This window comes from Pipistrellus kuhlii, unplaced genomic scaffold (assembly GCF_014108245.1).
Source record: "Pipistrellus kuhlii isolate mPipKuh1 unplaced genomic scaffold, mPipKuh1.p scaffold_m20_p_16, whole genome shotgun sequence".
In the NCBI taxonomy this organism is placed as follows: domain Eukaryota; kingdom Metazoa; phylum Chordata; class Mammalia; order Chiroptera; family Vespertilionidae; genus Pipistrellus; species Pipistrellus kuhlii.
In genome coordinates this window covers 14,970,002-14,990,352 of record NW_023425471.1, presented here as the reverse complement: position 1 = coordinate 14,990,352, position 20,351 = coordinate 14,970,002, and the positions used below count along the sequence as shown (strand labels likewise).

General features: G+C 39.7%; 1 protein-coding gene across 1 annotated transcript; it reads left to right on the top strand.

The window, feature by feature from the left end:
• Window positions 1-24: 24 nt before the first annotated feature.
• TASL (TLR adaptor interacting with endolysosomal SLC15A4) lies at window positions 25-19,581 on the top strand. Its single transcript, XM_036440040.2, has 2 exons — window positions 25-253; window positions 18,646-19,581. Exon 2 carries the CDS (start codon window positions 18,647-18,649, stop codon window positions 19,538-19,540), a length of 894 nt encoding a protein of 297 aa, XP_036295933.1. The 5' UTR covers window positions 25-253; window position 18,646; the 3' UTR covers window positions 19,541-19,581.
• Window positions 19,582-20,351: the final 770 nt, after the last annotated feature.

Below are 20,351 nucleotides of genomic sequence, written 5' to 3'. Positions count from 1 at the left end.
CCCCCTCCTTTCTGGGACTTCCCACTGTTCTTTAGAACAAATCAGATGAGCAAAACCGACTCTTTTTCCATTGGATCAGTCATAAAAAAAAGTGGAAATGCAATGAGCGGCTTAGTTTCTTGGTTTTCATCAGCGAAAGGAATACTCACCAAAGGCTTGCGAACATTTCTGGATAAAGCACTGGCTGGCTTATTCATCTTCGTATGGTCAATCGTGTTTCTGCAGCACCAAAGGAGCAGATTGGTTAGTGAAGGTAAGAAAATGAGGCAACAGGCTCTGTACCTACTAACCTTTTCTTTCATTTCTCTTCTCATACTTAGTTTCTTTAATATCAGAACTCAGATCCAATCTTAGGACATGTAAAATGCTTTTCTAGTTTACCAAATCAGAGGTGAGTGGGAGTTTAAGTAAACATCCAATAACGAGAAATTAAGTCAAACACTTTCTTCTCTTACCTCCTCATGTTCACATTTGAGGCATTGGTAAAATATCCCCCAGCCAAAAAAAACAAAAAAACAAAAACAAAAACAAAAAAACACAACTGATTGATCTGATCAAATATTTGTTGGGTAATTTATTCAGTCCTCATTCACTAATTCCTTCACAGGTTTAACTTATGTGTTTTTAAAAGAAGGCCAACTGTACTTTCATAAAAGTAAAAATATATATATAATTTCACAGGCTAAAAAAACTTAAATAGAATAACAGAATTTTGCAGAGAGAGCACAACTCTTGAATTGTTACAGTGATGTAATTTTAGAGAGGAATACAATCATATACATTCCAATTGGATTCGACTCTTAGTTATTCATTGTGAGCTTATAAGTGTTTTTCTGTGTGGCAGGACATTCAAAGTGAATGTGATCTATAGTGATGATGGCTTTATTTTATGTTTTTTAAATATATTTTTTACTGTTAGTATTACAGATATCTCTCATTCTCCCTCTACCCCCTCCTCCCAGCCCCTTCTCACCAAGTCTTCACTACCCTATTGTCCGTGTCCATGGGCTATGCATGTAAGTATATAAGTTCTTTGGTTTATCTCTTCTCGTCCCACCAACCCCACATCCAGGTACAAGGTATGTTAGTCTGTTCCATGCCTCCCTGCTTCGGGTCTTATTTTGTTGGTCAATTTATTTTGTTCATTAGATTCCACAAATAAGTGAGATCATGTGATGTTTGTCCTTCTCAGGTTGAGTGATGATGCTTTTAGAATTGCCATCTGGGTGATTTGTTGCTATTAAAGACAGTGCTTGTACAGGTGGGCTTTTGTTTGGATTATCTTTACACTTGATCTTAGCAAAAAACAGAAAAGAAATTGTTTGAATTATCTTTAGATCTAGTCAAACATTCTTTTTCTTGTGCACATGTATCTGTCTTGAATATAGACCTGGGTTGGCCAGTATATTCATATGGATATTTTCAGAACATTGCTTGTAAAGGTCAGTGTAAGAACCTTGCATTTCTGAACTTGAGAAGTTTCTTGAAGGAGTAAATTATATTTAAAATTGGTGTAAAATATTCATATTATACAAAGATAGTGAACTAATTCTGATAACATTTTGATGGGATGTTTTCAGTAGTTATTTCAAGTTACTGAACCATTTTTAATCACATGCCTAATGATTATCTTAGATATATGATATTTCCCCTCTATGCACTTCTCAAACATGATAGAATGTAAATTTGCCTTCAGTAGTTGTTAATCCTTACCAAAATTTTGGTGTGTAAAGTTTATACACACACACTGAGTGCAGATTATTATGATCTCTAAACGCATAATAATCTGATCACTCAGTATATATATTGCAAATTGCCTTTCAAGAACGTTTGCTTCACCCTCAAATTTGAGACAAAAAAAATAAATATGCTTACCTGATTGGAAATTTAAAAATAATAATAATGTGTTGAGGAATGTCAGTGGAAACAGTTAATCTCAAACATTGCTGGTGAGAGAATAAATTTTCCCAAGCCACTTGAAAGGCAATTTGCAATAGCTAGGATATAATAATTCAGCTTTTCCAAAGTGGGCGAGCCTAAGAAAGCATTCATGGAAGCATGCACAGTGGTTACACATAATGAAAACACAAGAAAAATCCCAATGTCCACTATGAGAAATGATTTGCTAACATAAGCTGTGTCTGTATATGTATGATTTATGTAACTGTTAAAAGATAGATCTATATAAGCAGACCTGCTGACAGGTGGGACCCAAATCGCACCCCAACTAGTTAGGCCCAAGACCTTCTATGGAACAGCAGATGCTGTCTTCCTGTCTTCAGTTCCATAAAACTATATCCTGTCATGTGGGAGGAAGCCCCATCCCTCAGCCTCCATTATTGTGCGGTTGTGGTCTTTTGTGCACTGTTTCTCAACCCAGCCTATCAGATGACCTAGTTTGCATGCACGTAAATTGTTCTTCCAGGGATAGGATGTTCTGCTGCGTATCGCCTCTGACTCCCCCACTTGCTACCGATCCCCAATCTGCCTGCTTTCCTTTTGCTCTTGCCAGTTACTCCTTCATTCAGAGGACTGTCCCAATGATTGATGATGGATTTCACTGTTTATTTTTAAAATATTTTATTGATTTTTTACAGAGAGGAAGGGAGAGAGATAGAGAGTTAGAAACATCGATGAGAGAGAAACATCCATCAGCTGCCTCCTACACACCCACCACTGGGGATGTGCCCACAACCAAGGTACATGCCCTTGACTGGAATTGAACCTGGGACCCTTCAGTCCGCAGGCTGACACTCTATCCATTGAGTCAAACCGGTTTCGGCTGATTTTGCTGTTTAAAAGAGCAGATGATTTTGCTAAAGTTTCACGCAATCCTGATAAATACAAGGGTTGGCAAAAGTATGTTTACAGTTGTTCCTATGAAAAAAGACATGCAGGTTATGCTGATTATGATAGCTTTGTTAACCCAAAAGAATATCACAGTGGCACAGTGCACTTAGGTACAATCTTGTAAGGGCTCAAGTTGCTGGCCTTCATTATATACACACTGTTGTAGTCAAATTGCTATACTCAAGCACACTTTGGCACATTTATTATCATCAATTTTTTGACATGCTTCACTTATGCAGTGAATCATATCATCCACCTTATGTGGCTTTTGCGAAAAGACTATTTTTTATTTTTTTAAATATATTTTTGTATTGATTTTTTACATAGAGGAAGGGAGAGGGAGAGAGAGTTAGAAATATTGATGAGAGAGAAACATCGATCAGCTGCCTCTTGCACACCCCCCACTGGGGATGTGCCTGCAATGAAGGTAAGTGCCCTTGACCGGAATCGAACCTGGGATCTCTCAGTCCACAGGCGACGCTCTATCCACTGAGCCAAACTGGTTTCGGCAAAACTTTTATTTTTGAACAACTTTCCAAAGAAGTCCACTGGGGTGAGGTCTGGTGATCGCGGTGGCATGCCACTGGCCCTCACTGTTGGGTAATTGTTCACTAGGAAACACACACTGTTTCTACAAACTCCGTATTGTTGAAAGAAGAAGCCATCAATATCAGGCTGTCTCTGTGATTGTGGTAAAACACTGGCCCTCAGCATGCTGAGATACAGGTTGTATGTGATAGTTGTATGGAGAAAATAGGTCCAAGTATCCATTTATACAAAAACCCACCCAAACTGTAATCCCTGGCTGACTCAATGGTTCTATCATTACATGGGGATTTTCTCCTGAATAGCAGACACAGTTGGGTCAATTTCCAGCACCTGAAAGTTTTAAAAGGTGCTTCGTCGGACCACGCAATTTTATCAGTGATGACACGGCCTTCTCTTAATTCACAACCACTTCGCAGAATTGTAAACTGTAATCCAGATCATGTTTTAATACCCATGAGGCAATCTTGCCTGACACATTTCCAAACCTAACCATTGCATTAGATGACTCAAAGATCTATGGGAAATGCCTAACTCAATAGAAACTCTTTGTTTTTTTGTGTTTTGTTTTGCTTTTGTGGGGGATGCCTGACTCACTAACATTTCATTTTCCTGGTTGTAATACTGTCTGGCTTACCACTTTTTGGAGCCAGTTTCATCAAATTTATAGCATATTTTGTAAACTGTCTTCTTAATGAAGGTGTATCAAATCGTTGAGCACATTTTTGTCGAACCTTTTCTGCATTCTCTGTCTTCCAGTATTGTTTACTATTGAGTATCCACTTTCATTGGTTAAGTTGTCAGCCATCATTATCTAAAAGATAAACTAGTCGTAACTGGTTTGGCTCAGTGGATAGAGGGTTGGTCTGCGGACTGAAAGGTCCCAGGTTTGATTCCAATTGGAAACATGTACCTTGATTGCGGGCACATCTCCAGTAGGGGGTGTGCAAGAGGCAGCTGGTCGATGTTTCTCTCTCATCGATGTTTCTAGCTCTCTATCCCTCTCCCTTCCTCTCTGTAAAAAAATCAGTAAAATATATTAAAAAAATAAAATAAAAGGTAAATCATAAGTAAAAATACAGAATAATAAGACCTAAAAGTTGATAGTATGATAATTAATACATAGATAATATAAGAATAAACTGTTTTGAGTATTCACAACTGTAGACCTACTTTTGCTCACCCCTGTATATTGGGGTAAGGGAAAAAAGAATCAAGAATTTCTTTCTAATTGGAGGACATGGATTCTGCATGAATAGTGAGGAGCTCTAAAATGCTGATATAGGAGATGAGACTTGAAAGATATGGGTAGTGGGAGAGGGGATAGATAGGAACTAGGGGTCTCAGGACAGAAGGAAAAAATGCACAAATACCTGGGATGGGCATGGAGTGTGGGAGAAACTGGGAGAAGTTTCTGGGTCTTGTGAGGCAAAGGCAGAAATGAGATTGAGAAGGCAGATAAGGATCATACATAATGAGGACCTAACCTGTATGGACTCTATTCTGGAAGTGATTGGAAGCTGTTACACAGGGCACCTGTTATATTAAATTACTCTGCTTGTAATATTAGGGGTGAGATGATGCCAGGTTATAGCAGTGGAAATGATTAAGGAAAATATTCATATGGTTATATTAAAATAACAGAGGTTAGCTTGGCCGATGTGGCTCAGTGGTTAAGTATTGACCTAGGAACCCAGATATCTCAGTTTGATGCCCAGTCTGGGCACATGCCTGGGTTGTGGGCTCAATCCTCAGTAGGCGGTGTGCAGAAGGCAGCTGATCAATGATTCTCTCTCATTATTGGTGTTTTTATCTTTCTCTCTCTCTCTTCCTCTCTGGAATCAATAAAAATTAAAAACACACATCAGAGGTTAAATCATTTGTGTCTGTCAAAGACATAAGCATTATTACACGATTGGATCCTATCTGTAGTCCTGTGGAGTGGGCATTGGCTGTCTTCCTGGAGCTTTTCTTTCTGAATTTCATTGCATCTTCCTTCCTTTATTCAGTAGTGCTATTGTTATTAAATAGAGTCAGGGTTGCTACCATTTTCCTGGAAGGACGAATTGCTTGTCATGATTGTGATATTTACTGCTCTCAACTGTGCAGTATTCTGATATGCTTAAAGATCATACCACATGCTTTGGAGTTTGTAAACTTGGACTTGACCTTTGCCTCTAGTACTTAGTTGCTTTGTGACCTTGGGAAGGTCCTTTGTCATATCCAAATATCAATTTTCTCATTTGGAAAACCCAGATTATGATATACAGGGTGCGGTAAAAGTAGGTTTACAGTTGTGAGTATGCAAAACACAAAATTTATTCTTGTACTAGAGGCTCAGTGCATGAAATTTGTGCACAGGAAGGGGATTCTCTCAGCCCAGCCTGCACCCTCTTCAATCTGGAATCCCTCTCACAATCCAGGACTGATGGCTCCCAACTTTTCGCCTGCCTGCCTTTGTGATTGCCCCTAACTGCTTCTGCCTGCCAGCCTGATCACTCCCTAACCACTCCTCTGCCAGACTGATTGATGCCTAACTGCTCCCCTGCCAGCCTGTTTGCTCCCAAATTCCCTTCCCTACAGGCCTGGTCACCTCCAACTTCCCTCCTCTGCCAGCCTGGTCAACCCTAACTGCCCTCTCCTGCAGGCCTGGTCCCTCCCAACAGCCCTCCCCTGTTGGTCATCTTGTGGTGGCCATCTTGTGTTCACATTAGGGCAAGATCTTTGACCACATGGGGCCAGCCATCTTGTGTCTTGAAGTGATGATCAATCTGCATATTACTCTTTTATTAGATAGGATAGAGGCCTGGTGCATGGGTGGGGACCAGCTAGTTTGCCTTGAAGGGTGCCTTGGATCAGTGTGGGGGTTCCTTTAGGGTAGGGGTGTTGAACTCAATCAGAGAAGGGGCCAAAATCTAAAATCCAGCCTAAATCGCGGGCCGAATGGTTTACTGAACAGTCATAAACTGTCATTGAGATGGAAACGCAGCAGAGTGCATTGATGACAGTGCGGTGCGGGCCACATTGCAAGGCCTGGCGGGACGGATTTGGCCCGCGGGCCTTGTGTTTGACACATGTGCTTTAGGGCATGGGGTGGCCTGGGCGAGGGGCCTGTGATGGTTTGCAGGCCGGCCACACCCCCTGGTGACCCAAGTGGAGGCCCTGGTATCTGGGATTTATTTATGTTCTACAATTGAAACTTTTCAGCCTGGAGCAGAGTCAAGCCTTCTGTTTGCTCAGTGGCAGCATCCATTTCTGTTGGGATTTATTTATCTTCTATAATTGAAACTTTGTAGCCTTGAGTGGAGGCCTAGACTGGCCAAGGCTGCAAAAGCTTGGCTTCCTCTATTGCCAGGTGAAACCTTAGCCTCCTGCCATCTTCAGCTTTGTGGTTGCCACTATTTTTGTTGAGATTTATTTATCTTCTATTATTAAAACTTTGTAGCATTGAGTGGAAGCTTAGGCCGGCAAAGACAGGCAGAAAGCTTGGCTTCCTCCATTGCTGGGGAAACCCAAGCCTCCCTCCTGCTCTCTGTGGCCACAGCCATCTTGGTTGGGTTCATTTGCATATTCACTCCTGATTGGCTGATGGGCATGGCTGGTGGGTGTAGCAGAGGTATGCTCAATTTGCATATTATTCTTTTATTACATAGGATTATCATTTATTAATTATTGTATTACTTTCTAGTTGAAGAACTATAACCCTACTTTTGCCCAACCCTGTATATCTAACATGAAGAATTGTTGAAATATTAGGGATAATGTGTGGAAAGCACCTGACGCAATTGCTTTTGTTATTATGCCCTATCCAACTTATTGCATCTGTTTAAAAAAAAAAAAAAAAAAAAAAAAAAATATATATATATATATATATATATATATATATATATATATATATATATATATATATAATTTCAGAGAGGAAAGGAGAAGAAGAGAGAGATCAAAACATCAATAGTCAGAGAGAATCATCAATCAGCTGCCTCCTGCATGCCCTCTACTGGCTATCGAGCTCACAACCCGGGTATGTCCCCTGACCAGGAACCAAACTGGGATATCTTGGTTCCTAGGTCGACACTCAACCACTGAGCCACACTGGCCAGGCTGCATCTCCTTTTTGACTTAGGTTTAGCATAGGGAAGTCATAGCCTATGGGCCAAATTGGCCCTCTGCTTTTTTGTAAATAAGGCTTTATTGGAACACAGCCATACCCATTTGTATCACCTATGGTGGCTTTCCTGCTATGATAGCAGAATAGTTATAACAGAGACCTAAAATATTAAATACTTGGCCCTTTACTTAAAAAGGTTGCTGATCCCTAACTTAGGTTTTTCCAAAGGTTCTCTCTTGTAAAGGTCTTTCCTCTTTATATTTTCTCTTGAAACCCATGCTTGCATTGTTTGGGTGTAAATTAAAAGTGTGTTTATGTGCAGAAGTTATAACAACAGTTTTCTGAGAAACTATGTAAATGCTAGTGTAGAAGGAAGAATTTATATTGCAGTTTCTTCTGAAACCAAGTAAATGGTTTAACAAAGTACTGTACTTTAGCACATATGTCTAAGTTTTGAATTTGCACATCAGGTTAATTTTGGTATTCCCCTGTCTGGTAATGATTAATGTAGGCTAAATTTGCCTAGAACATTTCATCTGCAAATGTCCTTGGGTTTCTTTTCCTTTACATTTAACCAGTCATGGAGAATTCTAAATATATTTAGACATTTTATATATATTCAAAATATACATATATAGCTTCTCTATGATGAGAAACAAAAAGTCAAGTGATAAAATATCTTTGAACAATTGAAGTAATCCATTGAGTCAAGTTTTAGTGTCTCAGATGAAATGAAGTCTAATAATGTTAACATTTGCTTGAAATATAAATTTTGTAATACCTTTGAAGAGACTGATTGATATTACAAGAATTTCACAGATAATCACTGAAATGTACTAAGAAAAATGCCAACAATTAATAAAAAATAAAACCAAATAACTTTATTTTTTTATCTTTAGATTTTAGAATGTCATAATGTACAACACTTTTCATTCTAAAGGTACATGAAAGAGTTTTAATGAAGATCAAATTAGTTAACATCTGTATAATTTTTGTTTATGAGTTTCATTCAATATTCTTCGCACAGCTTTAGAACAATCTTTGGGAAAAACTGCTTTAGCATACTAGTATCTGCTGCCCTCTGCTGCTAACTTTTCAGAAATGAATTTCGATTCTGAGTAATGCTCACCTAACCCTCTTTCTATTCTCCTGATACAGCCATAAACCCCTGCAATATTAAAGTTTGAGGGGAATCTATATATTTTAATACCACAGGTAAGCATTTAATTTATAGATGAGAACTTGAGTCTCTGAGCAGTTAAGCAACAAGTGAGTGTGGGCTCTATTTTCTGACTACCAGTGTTTGAATGCCTGGTGACTGTGGATACATTACTTAATTTTGACATCTATAAAATGGATATAATAATAGTACCTACATCTTACAATCTTCATGGGGATCCATTGATTTATTACATTAAAATCAGTTAGGCACAGCTGGTATGGCTCAGTGGTTGAGCATCGACCCATGAACCAGAAGGTCACAGTTTGACTCCTGGTTAGGGCACATGCCTGGCTTTCAGGCTTGATCCCCAGTAGGGGGTGGACAGGAGGCAGCCAATCTATGTTTCTTTCTCATCATTGGTTATTTCTATTCCTCTCTCCTCTTCCTTTCCTCTCTCTGAAATAAACACACACACACACACACACAAAACAAAACAAAAAAACACACACACACAAAAATCACACCACTTGTGATAATATCAGGATTGTAGCTAGTACTAATGTTAGCTACAGTGTTTTATAAACTTGTCCCTAACTAGACTAAAACCACAGCTAGTGACAAGGTTAGAACTAGAATTCTGGTCCCTTGACTACTAGTTCAATAATTTTCTTTTGCCTTTGTGAGTCTCCCTACATAACTAAATTTTACCTGTGAATGTGAATTTTTAAAATGTTACTTGTTTAATACATTTGAAGCTCTTGTAGTTTTTACAAAGCTACGTGATACTGCAGCTCTTGCTGTTACTCATTTCCTCCTTGAACTGTTCAAGGCAGGCTCCTCACAACAATTATTCCAAACACTCACAGGCTCCACAAGCCCCCAAGATGAAGTCCTACTGCCCACATTTGAGCTGATTTTACTGTTGACTTTAACTAACCTCTCTAAGGAGCACCCTGCCTAAATGTCCAACGCGTAAGACCCTTGCACTCAGAGTGTGTACCTCATTGTCAGACTCAAAAGAAACTAAACTAAACCCTACAGCTCACTTTCTAGATCTCCCCATTTTGGCTAATGCTGGTGCCATTTGCCATCATGCCCAGACTCAAAATTAATTTTGGCTCACTCCATTCTCTCATTCACTTTTTTTGTTTTGTTTTGTTAATCCTCACTCCATTAGGGAGAATGGAAGAGAGAGGGAAAGACAGAAACATCAATGTGAGAGGAACACATCAATTGGTTGCCTCTTGCACAAGCCCCTACCAGAGCCCAGGCTGGGGAGGAGCCTGCCACTGGGGTACGTGCCAATGACTGGAATTGAACCTGGGATCGTGTGGCCTGCAGGTAAACGCTCTATCCGCTGAGCCAAACTGGCCTGGGTTCTCTCATTCAGTTTGATGTCCAATATTCTTAGTCTCTCAAGTTCATTCCTTCTCTTCCTGTTTTGCTACCTCCCCTCCTAGATCCTGTTTCAATCACGCTGGAGGCTGCAGAATTCATCCCTGCCTAACTTGGGTCCTTAGCGCCAATCTTACTTTGCTGAAATTCATCTTGTACTTTACTGATCAATTTCATCATGCCGTGAATCAGCTCAGCAAACTGCCAAAGCTTTGTATTGTCTGCAGGGTAAATGGAGTGGCCTCAGCCTTGCACGACCCAGTTTACCTCTCTGACCTTATCTCCTCCTCCACCCTCATAGGAATCTTGTCCTTTAGCCTTCAGGTTATCAATCCCTAGACATTAGGGCACACTGCCTGCCTTTCCATTTATTGGACCTGCCTTGAGCACCATACTTGGTTTTTATTCCATTAGAATAAAAGTACTACCAACCAAGTTATCAATAAATGGCAAATAGGGCAAAGGGCCCATTACTCAAAACAATATCCTAGATCCTCTTTCTTCATTGTTGTGAAAGAGTAGAGGTTACTGGAGTACTCATAAACAGTATCCACATAAAATGTAAGAATTTGGGTTGATTATTTATTATGAAAAGACATAGGATAAATAGTGGGAGATTTGGGGTGTGTCTGAAGGGGAACAGGGATGATAAATAGTGATTCTGCAGCCCTAGCCAGTTTGGTTTAGTGGCTAGAGAGCATCAGCCTGTGGACCAAAGGGTCCTGGATTCAATGCTGGTCAAGGGCATGTACTGTGGTTGGAGACTCCTCCCTGGCCTGGGCCCTGGTCAGGGCATGTGCAGGAGGCAACCAACCAATGTGTTTCTCTCACATCGATGTTTCTCTCTGTCTCTCCCTTTCTCTTCCACTCTCCCTAAGAATAAATGGGAAACTATCCTTAGGTAAAGATTAACAGCAACAACAAAAATTAAAAAAAAAAAAGTGATTATGGAAGTTGTAACATTTCAGTAAAGGCTCTTAGGTAACCATAACGGTGAAATAACAGTTGCATCCTACCCAGACTGGTGTCTGTTACTGACCACATGAGAATGACAACACAGGCCTCTACTTTTTTTGACCTTCTCTCTCTCCAAGGCTTTTTTCCCCTTTCTCACTGCCTGTTCAAATTCCTCTTTTACTTTAGGGCCAAATAAAAGTTTATTGTTTACACAGTGATCTCTCTTTCTCTTCGTTGCCTTTAGAATATGCTCTATCTTCAACCACAAACTCAGCTATGCAGGAAATGCTCCTTTCTTTCCCCCTCTTAGTGACTTGAAAAATATTTTCTTTAATTCTTATTTTAATTAAAACATTAATTAAAGTTATACACATACACAATTTGGGTCAAATAATTTTAAGATGTTTTCAATGAAGAAGAAAAAAAAAAAAACAAAAAAAAAACCCCGACACCCGCTTTCCAGAAGCAACTATTTTATTTTATTTATTTATTATATTTTTTATAATTTCTTTTTTTTTAAATGTACTTTATTGATTTTTTTTTACAGAGAGGAAGGGAGAGGGATAGAGAGTTAGAAACATCGATGAGAGAGAAACATCGACCAGCTGCCTCCTGCACACCCCATACCGGGCATGTGCCCGCAACCAATGTACATGCCCTTGACCAGAATTGAACCTGAGACCTTTCAGTCCACAGGCCAACGCTCTACCCACTGAGCCAAACCGGTTTCGGCAGAAGAAGCAACTATTTTAATCTCCTTTGAATAATTACTTGATTTTATTGCTATTCTTTTTTTAAATTTTTATTGATTTTTTTACAAAGAGGAAGGAAGAGGGATAGAGAGTTAGAAACATCAATCAGCTATCTTCTGCACACACACACACACACACACACACACACACACACACACACACACTGGGGATATGCCTGCAACCAAAGTACATGCCCTTGACCAGAATTGAACCTGGGACCCTTTAGTCCACGGGCTGACACTCAATCCACTGAGCCAAACTGGTTAGGGCTTACTGCCATTTCTTTAAATAGCATGTATGTGTTGCAACTTTTGGATTTTTCAGTATGGGGCATTATTTATTGACTTGCCACCATGAAAGTAAGGATTTAGTTATTTTTCTTGCCTGGACTTTCACCAAATATATACCTCCTTGTCCTGTTCTTTTCACTGGCTACTCAGTCTGGACATATAGGAAAATGCCCAAGACAATTTTTATTGATATTACATTACTATCAGTGCTAAAACTATCTTCATTCCCCAATTTTATTAGAATCCTGTGGTTACGCTTTAAATTTGATTGGATCAATTTTCAGTAACTTATATTAATATATTGTTATGACTATAAAAAAGCTATTTACAACTCAACCATGTAGTGAAACAGCATCAATCAGCTGCTTCCTGCACGCCCTTTACTGGGGATCGAGCCCAAAACTCTGGCATGTGCCCTGACCGGGAATCAAACTATGTCCACCTGGTTCATAGGTTGTTGCTCAACCACTGAGCCACTCCGGCTGGGCAGTCAGGTTGCCTTTTGAACCTATTATACAGCTTTCATCCTGGAATGTCCTTTACTTTCAGTAAAGGTAGGGCTTTCTCTGACATTTCCTGGGCCTAGGACAAAAAATGGGGTGCCTCAGTCCCAGCCTTTAAAAAAAAACCCAAAAACCTTTTATTTATTTATTTTTTATTAAGATATTATATGTGTACATATCTTACCATTACCCCCCGCACCCCACTCCCATACATGCCCTCAACCCCCAGAGTTTTGTTTCCATTGGTTATGCTTATATGCATGCATACAAGTCCTTCGGTTGATCTCTTATCTCCCCTACCTCTCCCTAACCTTCCCGCTGTAATTTGACATTCTGTTTGATGCTTTACTGTCTCTGTATCTTTTTGTTCAACAGTTTATAATTTTCTTTATTATCCATAAATGAGTGAGATCATGTGGTATTTTTCTTTCATTGACTGGCTTATTTCACTCAGCATGATGTTCTCTAATTCCATCCAGGTTCCTGCAAATGGTAAGAATTCCTTCATTTTTATGGCAGCATAGTATTCCATTGTGTAGATATACCATAGTTTTCTCATCCAGTCATCTGCTGATGGGCACTTAGACTGTTTCCAAATCTTAGCTATTGTAGATTGTGCTGCTGTGAACATAGGGGTGCATATCCTTTCTGATTGGTGTTTCCAGTTTCTTGGGATATATTCCTAGGAGTGGGATTACTGGGTCAAATGGGAGTTTCATTTTCAGTTTTTTGAGGAAACTCCATACTGTTCTCCACAGTGGCTAGCTACACCAGTCTGCATTCCCACCAGCAGTGCACGAGGGTTCCTTTCTCTCCACATCCTCGCCAACACCTGTCGTTTGTTGATATGTTGATGATAGCCATTCTGGCCTGGCCGGTGTGAGATGGTACCACATTATCGTTTTGATTTGCATATCTCAGCCGCAGCCTTTTCATCTTCTCTTCCTAGTTCTAGCCACACCTCATACTCAGCCCACATATCCAATTTCAATCCACAGCCCCAACAAGAAGCAGCCCCTTCATTATTACTGGGCCTTGGCATGGGTACATGTCCAGACCCTAAGTTGTCTCTGGTCATGATGGGTTTGGAGAGAAGCCAGTGCAAACTCTGAGATTGGGTCTGGGTGATTTGAGCAGGGGCACAACCACGGGAGGGCTGGAGTGGGGCCCTTTCCAGTGCAGGGTTTGGAAGAGGGGACCAGGCTCTCCTAGTCTGAGGGCCCCTTCGTTTCTCTCCTGTTTTCATGTAACCCCTTGTCTCCATTTTATTCATTTACTTACTCCTTTCAGAGGAGCACACCTTCCATTCACTTTCTGAGAAAGTTGCCAGAAGACAAACTATTTGAGACGTTGACTTTATCTATTTATTTTTTATTTTTATTTTTAAAAATATATTTTATTGAATTTTTACAGAGGGGAAGAGAGAGGGATAGAGAGTTAGAAACATCAAACATCGATGACAGAATCACCGATCAGCTGCCTCCTGTACACCCCCCACTGAGGATGCGCCCGAAACCAAGGTTCATGCCCTTGACCAGAATCAAACCTGGGACCCTTCAGTCCGCAGGCTGACACTCTATCCACTGAGCCAAACAGGTTTCAGCTTTATCTATTTATTTTTTTGAGATGCTGACTTTAAAATATCTTTATTCTATTCATACTTAATTGATTAGTTGGTCATTCAGTTCTAGTTTGAAATAACTTTTGTTCAAGAATTAAAAAAGTTTTATTGATTTTTTTACAGAGAGGAAGGGAGAGGAGGAATAGAGAGTTAGAAACATTGATGAGAGAGAAACATCAATCAGCTGCCTCCTGCACACCCCCTACTGGGGATGTGCCCAAAACAAAGGTATATGGCCTTGACTGGAATCGAACCCAGACCCTTCAGTCCGCAGGCCAACACTCTATCCACTGAGCCACACCAGTCAGGGTTGTTCAATAATTTTTATTTATTATTATTATTTTTTTAAAATATATTTTTTATTGATTTTTTTACAGAGAGGAAGGGAGAGAGATAGAGAGCTAGAAACGTCGATGAGAGAGAAACATCGACCAGCTGCCTCCTGCACACCCCCTATCGGGGATGTGCCCGCAACCAAGGTACATGCCCTTGACCGGTATCGAACCTGGGACCTTTCAGTCCACAGACTGATGCTCTACCAATGAGCCAAACCGGTTTTGGCTGTTCAATAATTTTTAGATATTGTTGCATGATCATCCTGCTTCTCATGTTGTTGTTGAGAAGTCTGAAGATTCTGGTTATTGAATTTTTTCCCCCTCACTTTTTAAAATCTCTAGAAATGTATAGTATTTTCACTTTGGTTCAGGCATTCTATATCATTTCACAATAATAATAAGCGGCGTGGTCTATTTTTATCTAGTATTTTGAGAACTCATGTCCTGCAGTTCTGGGAAATATTGTTGAATTATTTGAATTTCTCTTCTGTTTACTCTGTCCTCTTTCTGAACTAGAAATTTCTACTCTTCAGATAATAGATTTCCTGGATTGGTTTTCTAATTTTAACCTTTCTCTACTATTTTCCATCTTATAGTTTTGCTCTACTTTCAAAATGAGAGTTTGCCTCAACTTTATCTTCTAGCCATTCTATTGAGTTTTAAAATTGTATAACATTTTTAATTTTCAAGAACTTCAGAATGTTTTCCATTAGCATCCCATTCACAATTCAAGATTGCAATATTATCCTTATTGCCTTGAGAATGTTAAGGATTACGGATCCAAAAAGCTAAATGGGGTCTATTGATTATAAACTTGAATGAAGGGTGATCTGGGTGCCCCATTTAGTTGGGGGAACCTCTGATGTCAATTGGTCTCAGGCGAGTCTGATTCCCCAAAACGGTCTTCACAATATCCTGCCTGGAAAGTATTCTGAGAGCAAAAGGGAGAGAGAGATCATGGATTTCAGCATCTAAATGCGTATGTTTAATCTATTATTGGTTCAGTAGTTCAACCCTCAGCTGGCATCTCATAGCTCAGAAACCTTAAGTTTTCAAAGAATAAGTTCCAAGTTTTCCCTTGGGAATGGAGATGGGAGATAGTCACCTGGCTACCTGGAATGAGAGAGAGGATCTGGGTTTCTGACTGCCTTTTCAATAGACTTTAAGTGAATCTTTCTTATTTTAGATACACTCGCTTTACCTTACTTCCAAAGTGTATAGGGTGCTACCAATCCTTAGATATTTAGGAAAATTTAAATCAGATTGGCACTTAGGTTTTCCCATGGGTATTGTAAGATTCAGCCTTTTTAGGTCTCCTAACTCATTAACCTTCGGCCTCCTGCTTTCTAGTTCTAAAATGTAATTGCTTTAGTCTCTTCTCCTATTCTCCCTCGTTTTGTGGATTGTATCTTTAAAAAAATCACTTACTGGTGTTCTAATGATGTTCAGGGTGTGGGAAATACATGCATATGACTAACCAGCTATTTTTCCTGAAAATCATTGCTTTTTTCTACCTCAATTTGATCTCGTTTTTGAGCTCAGCTTACATTCTCCCAAGTAATGACTGTCAATCAGGATGTCCTCAGTCACTTCAGGGCTTCGTCCTCCTTGGGTTTGCCTCTAAGTTCCAGCTTGCTTACATAGAGCCATAGGGTCAGTTGGGGACAGGGGAGTGGGGGGTATCTCTGGTTGTCATCATGTAGTCACACTGACATCCATGGTAATTTCTCTACCTCCACTTGGCGCCTGTGCAGGAGGCAGCTGATCAATGATTCTCTCTTATCATTGATGTTTCTATCTCTCTCTCTCCCTCTTCCTTCCTCTCTGAAATAAATTAAAAATATATATGTTATATCAAAGCTCAGGTTGTGGTATCTCAAAAGCCATTTCTTCAAAAACGATGGTTTCTTCTGAGAGTTTCTGAGGCCAGTTTAGAAACTCAGAAGCTGAAAGTTGGACTTCTGCTCTGGTTTTCTATATACAATGATGTTCTGAGGCCTTGAAAGGGGAAGGCCTTAGCTGCAGCCTTGGCGGGGGGGGGGAGGTACTGGGGGGAGGGTTGGGAAATAACTGCCTCACTATAAAGCCATTTTTGTAAACCTTTTTGCTCTGTTAATTATCTTCTCCTGTACTAGTTTATAAAGATTTGCCTTTTCACCTGGATGTTCAGTTTGTCAAGGGTAGAAACACACTTAGAACAATTTTTTTAGGAAAGAAAAACATTTTCTTTATCCTTATAACTGTGTCCAGCCTACCAGCACTACTTTATGGATTTGTTGTAGACCTTTAATTTTGTATCATTATGGTACACGACTATACCTGGAATATAAACATTTAAATAATTGATACATTTGTTGAATATGTCTTGGAATAGTTCCAAAAAAGAGAAAATAAACATTGAAAATATTACTCTTATACAATTAAAACAATTATGTTCATTACTAGAGGCCTGGTGCATGAAATTTGTGCAAGAGTAGGCCTTCCTTCCCCTGGCTGCTGGCACCGGCTTCCCTCTGGCACCCAGGACCCAGCCTTCCCTTGCAGCTCCAGCTTTGTCCAGAAGGACAGAAGGACGTTCAGAAGGATGTCTGCTCTAATTAACATATTACACTTTTATTATTATAGATATCTGTAATATTTTTTTTATACAATTAAACATTTACTTGGGAAATAACTGCATGAATATAAAAGAGGCACTAATATTCTAAAAAAGGACCTTTATGTATGGTTAAAATAATCCTTTCCTAATTTGACTTTTCAATGCAGGTTCATGTTGACAGGTCTGTTTCGGAAGCCCAGCTTTCAAGGACAAAGAGGATCAGTTTTCCTTGTTGTCTAGCGCCCAGTGCCAAGAATGTCAGTGTGTTCCTTTTTTTAGAAAATGCAGCTGCTGCTTTCTAGCCTATTCTAGCCACTCCAGACTCAGCTGACAATTGCTGGGGGTGGGGAGGGGAGGCAGTTGTAGCGAAAGCCCATGGTCAGGAAATCTTTTTGGTAACTAGGGTAGAGGTAAACACCTCAGTTGAGTGCAGAGACATCTCTAGGACTTATTGTGAGAAGTACGCTGGGCTGCAAAGGTTGGTGAGGCTTTTTGGTCCCTCATGATGGGTTGATAGTGAATTAATTTCATACCATGCATTGTTGTCAGGTATTTAATTCAAACGAACAAATATCTTTTCAGTCTCTCCTAAATGCAAACAACTGTGCTAGTTTTGAGGGATAAAATCCAAAGATGGGTAAAATATTGCTCTATTTTCAGTAAAATCAGTCTCATTGTTTTTCTCATAACCCACTGGGTATGTTGTTTTCTCAATTTGCAGCTTCTCAATCACTCTCCATTTCCTCTGAGGCAGGATGCAAATGCCTTTGCTTGACTCCTAATGCCCTTCACGACCTAATTCCGGCCTATTTTCCCAGACCCTTCCGCTTATGCTCAGCATCTTGGTGTATGAATAGGCCACAACACCATATTCTCTTATAACTCTGTGCCTATGGCTGGAACTCTTACTTAGTCTTCACAATTTGGATGAAATGTCATCTTCTCTGTGACATATTCGTAACTCCTTTCCCTTATCCACAGGTGGTGTTAGGAGCTCCTCTTCTTCGCTTTCTTTGTGCCTGTCATGATTTGAACCATCTGTGATATAATATTGGAACTGTTTGCATCTAGTTTATCTTTTCCCATACATATTTTATATATAGTTTTATTAATTTTGAAGAGGAAGGGAGAAGGAGAGATAGAGATAAAACATCAATGATGAAAGAGAATCATTGATTGGCTGCCTCATGCACACTCCACACTAGGGATGGAGCCCCCAACCTGGGCATGTGCCCTGACCAGGGATCAAACCATGACCTCCTGATTCATAGGTCGACTCTCAACCACTGAGCCAAGCGGGGCAAACCCATAGTGGAAATTTCTTGAAGGATGGAACTGTGTACTATTTATCTTTCTATCTCCAGCACACGCCATAGTCTTGGTACAAAGCAGGCACAAAATTAGTAATGGCTTGGTGAATGAATGAAATGACTATTTCCTTTACTTTTTTGGTACATCAACTGTCAACTAAAAAAAAATCCAGTCTTCATTTTCCTCATTGTTACTTATGAACTCTCTTTCCAGAATGCTGTCGGAAGGGTACATCAGTGGACTTGCCTACCGGAATGACACCCCCTGGAATTGTGCATCTTATAATGAGAACGTGGCTGAGGAAGAGGTAGAAGAGACTAACTCTGCTGCTCTTTGCTATTCCTCTGTGGATGAATCCCAAGTCGGAAGTCTCTACCTGAGCTGCAAATCCTCTGGCAAGTTCATTTCTTCAGTGCATTCAAGAGAGAGCCAACACAGTAAAAACCAGAGAATCGCAGTGCTACAGACAAATCCCAACCCCTTGTTTGAAAGCCCCAACTTGGCTGCAGTTGAAATCTGTAGACACCCCAGCAGAGAGACCTACTTGGTTCCACCTTCCTGCAAAAGTATTTGCAAGAATTACAATGACTTACATATTGCAGGGGGCCAAGTGATGGCCATTAGTTCGGTGACCAGAGATTTTCTCTGTGAGAGTAGTTTTGAATCTGGCCCTTTGTTGAAATCATCTGAGATTCCTTTGCCAATGGAGGATTCCATTTCTACTCAGCCCAGTGACTTGCCCCAAAAACCTATCCAGCGGTATTCATCCTACTGGAGAATAACCAGCATCAAGGAGAAAAACAGCCTGCAAATGCAGAAGCCTATTTCTAATGCTGTGCTGAACGAGTATCTGGAACAGAAGGTGGTGGAGTTATATAAACAGTACATTATGGACACCGTGTTTCATGACAGTTCCCCTACCCAGATTCTGGCATCTGAACTCATCATGACAAGTGTGGACCAAATTAGCCTCCAAGTGTCGAGAGAGAAGAATCTGGAGACCTCAAAAGCCAGGGATATAGTCATTAACCGCCTATTGCAGTTGGTGTCCACTGAGATCAGTACTCCTAGTCTCCATATTTCACAGTATAGCAATGTGAATCCATAATGGGGAGGATGTTTCCATTCCCCTTTATCAACTCTCACAGCTAAAACAACACTTCATTCATTTATTCTGAGAATGTGGAGGAGGGGGTTGTGAAGGAGTCAAGAGCTAGAGAAGTAAACATTGGCTGGAGGTCAGGTGTGAATTAAGAGGAAATCTCATAATATTACACATGATGAAGGAATGTGGGAAAAGGAGCTATAAAGAGTGCTTTCAAAGCCAGGGTTGTATAGCAACAAAGCAAAAAAATAAAAATGATCAAAAAAGCAAAGGTAAGATTCATTTCAAGGAGTATAGAAATTGAAAAAGAAGACAAACCAAAAAGAACACACATCATGGCAAAAGTAAAAGGTCAAAGATTTCAGGGTAAAGAGTTAAAAATGTTTGTTATTCATAAAGTCCCTCAAGTTGCTTTTTCTTGAGGGAAATAAACTGAAGAAGGCTGCTATATTTGGGTAGAGAGATAGGTTCAGTATCAAAATATGTTTTTCTCTCTTTTCTATTCTGTATCAGGAAATCACTTAAAATTATGTTCTCTATAAACATGAAAACAGTAGCAAGTTGCAATTGTGTTTTTATTATCAAATGGAATGGTTACTTAGATATAGCCACACAAGAGCCACTCAAATCTCCTAATTCTGTTTTCTAGTGGAGATGAAATGTCCTAAATGGAAAATATCACAGAGTGAATATTAAACTATTTTGATTTTGCTATATATGATTTTCTTGGTGATACAAAGTTAGTAATCTTATTTTTCTCATATTCTTTTTTTAAATATTTCTTTATTGATTTCAGAGAGGAGAGGAGGAGAGA